Below are 9,551 nucleotides of genomic sequence, written 5' to 3'. Positions count from 1 at the left end.
AGACTCTTGTTTCTGCCATGTTTATTCTCCAGAAGGTCTGTATTTAAATTATTGAAGAAAATACAAACTTCCTGTGTCTGGTAAGTCCCTTCCCTTTCTTCCTTAAGCTACACAATTCATCACTCTTATCTCCCTGGTTTTTTCTTCCCCTTACACGCTTAAGAATTTTGAATTTGTAGTTTTCTTTTGGTACTTCCTCTTCCATTTTCTCTAGGAAGTCTTCATTTTTACAGATAATCTGGCATTCAGAAGGAGGATTCTCAAGGAAAAAAGGAAGTCTGTGGTAATAATGCTAGCCCAGAGGAAGGGATAAGATTGCTTTCATAAGTCAGGTTAAAACGTAAGCCTTACGCTGATGACATCAGTGTGGGAAAGATCCTTGTGCCACAAGTTCCTTATCATCATACACAGCCTCTATCCAAGGTCAATGAGAATATCTTACTCCTCCAAAAATTAAGAAAGGACTATTATCTTGAGCAATGGGACAATTCCATAGGTTACCACAGTAAAATTCATACCTGTACCTCTATATTTAGAAACTGTTCCTTCATCATTCTGAGCAATGCGGGTGGAGGGTACTGACTCCAAATGTGGGAAATATTCATGTAATGGCCCATTGCCCTGGTGGATTTCTTGACCTTTAATATTCAGCCTCTCTGTCTCCATGCACTTTATTTTCTCATGTCTGCACATAATGCAGATATGGTAGATTTAGAAGTTGGCACTTGATGAGACACAAAATTTGAAAGAAAAAAGATAAACTGTGCAGTTGACTATTGCCCAGAAGCAGGGAAAGGCATGCAGCCAAATTCCCCCAGCTCCTTGTGTCATCACGTGATGTTGCTTGGATATCAGCTTATCAACAGACTGCATTTCTACTGCCACCTTCACATGAAGAAAGAGACCCTGCAAGGAAACTACACTGAATATGAGTACAAGCTTTTAAAAAGGGGGAGATTATAATACAGGGTAAGTCTTTTAAGCAAATTTGTCCTTTTTATTTCAGGCATAAGATATTTGGTAGATTTGGGGGCGCCTGGGTGGCTCAGTCGTTAAGCGTCTGCCTTCAGCTCAGGTCATGATCCCAGGGTCCTGGGATCAAGCCCCACATCGGGCTCCCTGCTCGGCGGGAAGCCTGCTTCTCCCTCTCCCACTCCCCCTGCTTGTGTTCCCTCTCTCGCTGTCTCTCTCTCTCTGTCAAATAAATAAATAAAATCTTTAAAAAAAAAAAAGATATTTGGTAGATTTGTCCTCCTTGAATTCTCCAAGCATTTTAATCAAACTTTACCAGGTATAGTCCACCTGAATAGGTAAGACGGATTTCCTCAGCAATAGCGCAAGAAAAGCACACATGAATTGTTGCCACAAGAAAGATTGTCAGTCATTTCCTTATGGTATTTGAGGAAAGAAGAAATCCTTCTAGCTTTGAAGAATATTTATGCTCTGCTCTACAGATCTGGAAAACGGGAGGAGGGATACTGAGATGATCTGAGTACAGGATAGAGTGTTAGCTTCTATCACAGAGAATATTAAAAGTCTATCTTAGTTGGTATAGTTTCTGAAGTGCACGATGAGGGAAAGCAGTATTAAATAAAATATTTATAGTTTAATTTATAAGTTTTATCGTGGAAACAGGACACACAGAGATGTTGACTGATGTTTTCCTAATAAATTTCTCTTCTGGAAGATCTGAGCCTTCACTTTGTGAATTCAGAAGCAAAGACTCCTCACATGTTAAAATACTTCTTCAGTGTGTACATGTGTGTGCTCTTGTGTGTGCATGTGCGTGAGAGCATAAAGTATGGGGAGAGGAGAGAGAAAAGGAGCTCACATAAAGTGAGAGCTTTCCATAGCCATGATCTCAGTTAATCAAACAACCCAATGGGGTAGGTTTGGCAAGGACAAAGGTGTGAGCAGAGGGGAAAACGCTTGGAATTCTCAGTCTATGCCTTGGCAACCCTATTCTAATATATCCACTACCCCTTGATTAATTTTTTTTTATAATTATAGACATCTCAGATTCCAAACCCTAAAATATATAGTAAAGAAAAAAGACTTACTCATAGCAGGTGTGGCTCCTTCATTTTGTCAGGCAAGTGGCAAGAAATACAGCTAAGTTTAACAGTTTCTTTTATAGTACACTGCTGTAAAATTGCAAATCAAAATGTGCAAGAAATGGAGAATAATGTAAAGAATACTATACTTTCACTAAAAATCATATTTTTTAAGGGATATTCCATGAGCTGGGAAAGTGCACAACATATAGAGTATGGTCTCTCTTTTCTAAAATCAAAATGTACCCAGGAAAAAAAGAGTAAAAGGAAATCAATCAAATGCCACCAATACTTATGGACAGTAGATTATGGATAATCATATTTTCTTCTTCAATTTTTAGATTTTTTTCAAATTTTCAAAAATGACATATATTACTTTTACAATCAAATAAGGTAATAACTATTATTTAAAATGATCAAGAAATAACTTGTGACGTGATGTGGTTCTACAGTCCACTTGTTGCAAACACAAGATGAAGCAGAAAGACAAAAAACTCTGAATTATTCTTTCAACAACTGGGGTGGGGGGAGAATAGGGCAAAATGCAGAACTAAGCAGTCTGCTGAGATCCAATTACTTAGAAACATGTGAGAAAACTTTTTATCCCTTGACATCAATAACATGTATTTATTTATTTATTTATTTACTTGCTTACTTATTTACTTAGGTCCATTCCCAAAACAGGTTGAACAAAATGAAATTTCATGCTATGCTTTGTTGTTCCTTGAAGGTACGGGATAAAGAATGGGAGAAAAACAGAAAAGACAACAAAAGCTTCGGAATGTTCCACGGATTCCTTGCATTCGGGTCCCCTCCTCTGCCTACACCCACAACACTCCCTTAATGAAGGTATAGTGTATCATTCACTAATGGATGGAACTTGCCTGTCTCTCCTTCAAGGCTTGAGGGCTTTTTCTCCTGTCTTTGTTTATCCAGCTTCAGGTAACATCGGGCCCAACATAGGCACTCAGTGCATGTTGATGGTGTGCAGGGTGAATGAATGAGCAATTGGATGGTCTGGTCCTACACCCATCCATTTCAGGAGCTCTGCAGATAGTCACATCTTCATTGCTGAAGCACTCCCAGTGATGGGCAGTTCACAGCTGACCACGCTGTAGCTCCCTGCTAGAGAGCTATGGTAGTTCCTTTCAGTCACAGTTATTTAAAGCCATTCTCATTAATACTTTTTTTTTAAATTTTATTTTATTATGTTAGTCACCATACAAAACATCACCAGTGTTTAATGCAGTGATCCACGACTCATTGTTTTCGTACAACACCCAGTCATTAATACTTTTTGCAAAAATTTCAGTTCTCTTCCATCCCCTCAAGAAGGATAAACAACAGGGTAAGAATATTAGGACTATTATTTAGGAAGTTTAGACCTCTGCTAAGGAAAAGACATAGACTTTTTTTTTTCCCCTGTAAAATAAAACCATAACTTTTAAGATTTTAGCTTATATAATGGAAACTCTCATTGCCCTTTGGAGCTTTGCTCTTGAAACTGACTGCTGTTTTCATATTATATTGTTCTCCATCATTGGAAAAGGCTTAATTAGGAATCAATTATCTTCTTCAAAGATATTCTTTTTTAAAACATCTAATTCAGAAACTGTAAAGTTCAAATGATGCCTCAAATTGTGAAGTACTTGGCTTGGCTTTCACTCTGGATATATTTTTGATATCAAGTTTAAGGTCTCTAGACATCAAAAAAAAAAAAAATCTGACTCAGAGGTTTCAACTCCACACAAAATTTCTAACAGATAAAAGCCACTTTACTGTTACATATAATTAACTTAATTTTAGTTTCCATAACTAAATAATGGTTAACAATGGTTATCAACTACTTTTGAAACTTCTATCACTGTTTTGAATTTTGTGGCCTAGGGTGAACTTATTTCACCTTGGTTTTTCTAGAATGTTGAGGCCAGTATCATCGTAAGCACTGACAACAGATTAGGTAGAGAACAGTAACTGTAGTCCAGGTCCTTCTTGTTCCTCCTTTGCACTACATGGCAGCCTTCTAAATGCTCTCCCTACCAGTGGCCTGTCTTCCCATAAGCTCATTCTCCACGGTGGGGCCAAAGTGATCTTTCAGGTATGACATTTCGGGTTGGATCATTCTTTGTTGTGAGGGGCTGGGAGGCTGTCTCGTGCACTGTGGGATGTTCAGCAGCGCTCCTGGCCTCTATCTGCCGACAGCCAGTAGCATCCATCCTCCATTTCACCATTTATGACAAGCAAAAATGTCTTCCCACATTGCCAAATGTCCTTAGTGGTCAAAAATCACTCCCGTTGAGAACCACTTTACTTAAATAAAGACCTTCAATGGCTCCTCATATTAAAGGTAATCTTTCAACTCTTTTTTTAATTCTTATTTTTTAAATTTGAATGTGAACACTGCCTATAAGTCTTCCATGATCTTCCTCTGCCTACCTCTACAGCCTTCCCCAGCTCAGACTCTATATTCTGCTTGAAGTGAAAAAAAAAAAAAATCTGGTTTCTAATATATCCAGACATTTTGTGTCCCATAGGAAAATTTACACCACTTTCTCCCACTAATTAGCTTTCCTTTTTCTTCTAGCACAGTGGTTCTCAAATTTTGGTGTCCTTGTAACAGAATCACCTAGAGAGCTTGTTAAAACCCAGAGTGCCAGGCCCTACACCCCGGAGTTTAGGATTCTGTAGATCTAGGATGGGGCCTGAGAATTCGCATTTCTAACACATTCCCAGGTGATGTCGATGCCCTTTGAGAACCAGTATTCTAGTTCCTTGGGAAATTCCTCCTCATTCTAAGACTCAGATGTTTTGGTCACCTCATTGAAAAAGCCTTCCTTGATTGCTGCACAGACTTTGTTTTCTTCTCTGTTTTTGTAGCACCTTTTAAGTAATAATGTTGAACCTTTATCACATTACCCATCTACTCATCTAGCTATCTCCCCTGCTTACTGACAACTCTTGGTGAAAAGTTCTCTTGTCCCCATTCCCTGGCCTGGCCTACGTCAGGCCCTGTGTAGATTCTCACAGCCTACCTTCTTCAACAAGGATCATAATACAGGAATAAAATTATAAAATGTTGGAAATCCTTAGACCCCTCTCAGCCCAATACCTTGACCTACTTACCTAGAATCTTTTATTTACCCAATTTCACTATCACACAGGCCAGTGGAAGTTGTTTAAGTAAACCAGGGGAAGACATGACCCAATTGTTGTTTTCCAATTGCGAAATGTATATATATAAAATTGTTATACATATATATGTATATGTATACATATATATCTTATTTCCAAAGAAGTCAGCTTTGAATACATCACACTCTTAGTCCTATAGAACTCCACCAACTCATCAAAATCACCTGCTCTGCTTTGACAGGACCTAACCCAAGGGCAGCAACGCTACTTTTATAGCATCATGAGGATTTACAATTCCAGGTCCCAGTGGGAGGCCCTGCAGAACCGCTATATTCACAGCCTTCAGCACCAGCAGCTGCTTGGTGAGTTTTAACTACCTGACCTAAACCAGGCACCCTTGGGAGGGACTTGTGTGCTGGAGCCAGAAGTCAAGTTTCCAGATAAATAATTCAAATAGAATGGCCTCTGCCAGCGTGCTATATTATAACACAATTGGCAGGCCATGTTTAAAAATGATTATCCCTGACAATAGAAAGCAAGGTTTTATGGGTAAATTAAGAGGGTTTCAAGAAATCAGAGTACGGATTGCTATAAAATGTCAACAACTGTCTGAGATTTATAGAAACTTGATCTAGTAGAAATGGAGATGGGCTTAGGCAGATGGTCTAGGCTCAAACCACTGCTCAGCCCCTTGCTGGATATGCAAATTCAGAGGCTCAGTTTACTCACCACAATAACAGTTACACTTATTAAGCATTTACCATGTTCCAGACATTGTGCTAAGAGCTCTACACACAACATCTCATTTTCTCCCCACTTTACAGCTGTGGGAAACTGCAGCTCAGACAGATTATATAACTTGATCAAGACATACGCCTAGCGAATGTCAGGGCCTTGCCGGCAAAGAGCATACATTTTCACCCCCGTGCTCTGACATCTCTCTTGTAGCAACCTCGTGGGATTTTATGAAGCACAAATGAAATAATGGTTGCAAAAGACCTTCACAGACTTTAAGTACAACCTTTGGAGGTGTGATTGTTGTTAAGTCCCTTTTCTTCTAGGAAACATTTTCAGTCTCCAGCTGGCCTCTATTACACTCTTCTCCTGACTCTGGCAGAGCTTTCTTTTTATAAGCAGCTCACTTCACATTAGCACATCTACCTTATATTGCTGTTCCTGCATTCGCACAAAAGGAAGACATGGTTTTTGCCAATGACTGAGTAACAAGAACAATAACAATAGTTACCTGTTATTAGGCTTCCCTTTGTGCCTAGCACAGTTCTAAGCACTTTGCATATATTGTCTTATTTGAAACTCAGACACCTCTAGATGGTAGGTGCCTTTATAACTCACATTTTACAGAAGAGAAAATTGAGGCGTGGATAAGAAATCATTTGACCAGGGTCATGCGACTAGTAAATGGCAGAGCCAGGATGCGGCCTGCTCCCCATGATTGCCTGCATTCCTGCAGAAGCATCACCTACTAGCTTTGTTTGTAGAGCAAAACTGCAGAGAGGCCAGTGAAACCAGAGCAGGGATATTCAGTATTTAGTGCACATACCTGCGTTATGTTATCAACATGCAGATTTCCAGGCCTAGCTCTCTGAGTTTCTGATCAGGAAAGTCTTTGGAATAGAGCCAGAAATCTGAATTTTTAAAAAGCATTATTAAATGTGGTCTCAGCCTGATGATTCTGTAGTGGGTGGCCTGCAGACTACACTTATTTAAAAACCCTGACAGAGACTGAATATCTCTGTTTCTGGTTTGAAGAAAGTTTTGAAAACAAAGATATGCAATGCATGCTCAGATTACTCAAGGCCTAGCTCCCTCTCCAAGGGATCTGTTATGTTAATCAATGACTATGTATTAACTTAATGAACAAGAAATGCAAAAGAAGAAAAGTCTACTTCATATCCTCAAAAATCATACAGTCTTGGTGTGCTAAACATAACTGTCTCTACCCTGCGAAGTAGAAGACATTTTATGAATCCGTAAATATTTGCAGGGTTGTTTGCTTATTTGTTTTGTAAGACTGTTGACTTTGAACTTTCTCTCACTTCTCTCCCCTTAGGCTACATTACACAACAGGAAGCTTTGGCTCGTGCTGCTGTACTTAGAGATTCAACCAAGAGAGCCTCAGCTAAGGTAGCTCCTCAAAGATCCATCCCCCAGAAGCCTTCAGCCATGACAAGAACATGGCTGTCAGCACTACCTGTGTCTATGGTTCGACCCAGGGCTCAAAGAGCAGGGCTTGGATCCCTCAGGAATTGAGACTTTGCACAAGCTCTGAAACAGGCACTTTGCCCATGTACCCCCAAATCTAGCGGCTGCTTAGTGTATATTTGTTGAATGAGAATGAAAAAAAAAAATAACTTCTAACACACACTCCATACCTAGAAATAATCTCTTTCCCACTCGCATAAATTTTACCAGCAAGAACAAGCTGAGGGATTTAAGAGCAATTGGAGCTAAGTGTAAACACGCCTTTCACTCCACATATAATCTGTAGAGTGAAATGACTTTTGAAGCTTTCAAAGTAAAAGCTTCCTTTGAATTAGAACCTCTCAGACAAGTCCCAAGAACAGTGAAAGGGTGAAAGTCATCAGAGGGTGCCAGGTTCCCAGTCACAGGGTGACTGTGGAAGCCACCCACTGCAGATTTTGAAAATACACAAACCAACACCAAGTTAACACTAAGCATGCAGGGTTTCCAGAGGCATATCATCTCAGCAGGAACTGGCCTGTGCGTTTCCATGTCCTCCTTCCCCTCCTCTTTCCCATTAAGCAATAGCATTTAACTTGGCCCCAAATCTTCTGGTTCTTGCCTGACTCAATCCCTTTGTGTCATCTTGAAATTTGGACTTACCAACTTGCCACAGCTGGGTTCATTCTACCCGGCTATAGTTGACCTTAACCCAGGCAAGAGAATTCATGCACACGTCCTCCCCTGGCAACTGAAGATACACTCTCAGCAGAACAAGAAGTAGCCCTTAAAGAACTGGTCTCAACTCTAACCTTGCCATGGCCTCATTGGTTTTAAGCAAGCACACAAGACTAGACAAATATGAAAGAAAAAAAAGGGGGATAACAAGTCAAAACCACATATAATGGTATAGTGTGATATTAGTTATATTTAATAGTTATTTTCATCACTAGTGATTTTGTGTGTGTGGAAAGTTAGTCATCGGGGCTCACAAAAATTCAAAAATTTTTTCATCTTTATTCTAAATGTTCAGCCCCCTTCCTTCATTTAAATCAGCCAATGACTTTGTTATGCCCATAAAAGGAGTTGCCTGAGATGGAATTATAGACCTGCTTGACAAGGGATGTGCTGACATCGATCTGGAAGGAAGATGCTCTACCATTACAAGAAAAAAAAAATACCCCATTGATGAGGATGTTTATCTTTTCTCTGCGATCATTCATAAAGAATAAAGTTTCTTGACCTCTGCAAGTCCTGGTCCTGACTCATGTACTCTATGTAGCTTGTCAGCTCTAAGTTAAGAATCATCAGGTGGGCTTAAAAAAAGAAAAAAATAATAGAACTACAGTGAGCTATAGGGTAGCCCTCTTGAGGGACTGAAGGTCGTGGCAGATGTCACTTGGCCTATACTAGTTCTTCCATAATGGCCCTTTTATTCCTATGAACCTCTTGCACGTACTTTTTTAAATTGAAGTACAGTCGGCACACGACGTTACATTAGTTTCAGGTGTACAACATAGCGATTCGACGGCTCTAACATTATGCTAGGCATGCACTTTACCTTAGACTTTTTCTTTTTGATGGGCATGGATATTTGCTGTGTAAGCCTTAGCTAGTGATGCAGAATATTAAGGAGGCCACTTGTAATTCTGAGCTGCATCCCTGCATCAAAAATCTCAGAAGCACCTTATTTCCAATAGAGGCTTCTAAGAGCTAATTGGCAAGTGAATATCAGAGGCCCGTAAAAAGGACAAATCTAAGTTAGTGTAGAAGGTCCCACTTGTTGGCTCTCCCATCAGAAAGGTAATGCCCTCCCTCTTGAGTCCCAAACCCAAAGCCTAGGAGGAATATGACTGTTCATGGTGTTAGAAGAAAGGCACTCACCTGAGAGGACCCTGAGAAAGACAAAGGGGAACAGAGGACAATCTGTTAATGCCAGTTTTGCTTATCCATTCACTAGTTGATGAACATTTGGATTGTTTCTAGCTTTGGACTATTACAAGTAAAATGCTATAAATATTTTAATGTAAGCCTTTGTGTGCACAGAAGTTTTTATTTCTCTTGGATAGCTATCTAGGAGTATAATTACTGGGTCACATGGTAGATTTAGGTTTAACTCTATAAGATAGTGTCATGGTGTTTTCCTAAGTGACCACCCCATTT

The 9,551-nt window shown here is 39.7% G+C and overlaps 1 protein-coding gene across 3 annotated transcripts; it reads left to right on the top strand.

The window, feature by feature from the left end:
* The first annotated feature begins 661 nt into the window (after positions 1-661).
* On the top strand, positions 662-8,639 carry FAM216B (family with sequence similarity 216 member B). 3 transcript variants are annotated; one of them, XM_081814960.1, is made up of 5 exons: positions 662-969; positions 2,785-2,903; positions 5,428-5,548; positions 7,258-7,331; positions 8,472-8,639. In XM_081814960.1, the coding sequence occupies exons 2-5, from the start codon at positions 2,799-2,801 to the stop codon at positions 8,493-8,495; spliced, it is 324 nt and encodes a 107-aa protein (XP_081671086.1). In that variant the 5' UTR covers positions 662-969; positions 2,785-2,798; the 3' UTR covers positions 8,496-8,639. The 3 variants fall into 3 exon arrangements, with proteins under 3 accessions (XP_081671086.1, XP_081671087.1, XP_081671085.1); XM_081814961.1 differs by having other exon boundaries at positions 663-969; positions 8,422-8,639; XM_081814959.1 differs by having other exon boundaries at positions 665-969; positions 7,258-8,639.
* Positions 8,640-9,551: the final 912 nt, after the last annotated feature.

This window comes from Leptonychotes weddellii, chromosome 3 (assembly GCF_054177405.1).
Source record: "Leptonychotes weddellii isolate Sample4059 chromosome 3, ASM5417740v2, whole genome shotgun sequence".
NCBI lineage: Eukaryota > Metazoa > Chordata > Mammalia > Carnivora > Phocidae > Leptonychotes > Leptonychotes weddellii.
This window is presented reverse-complemented; position numbering and strand designations above follow the sequence as displayed.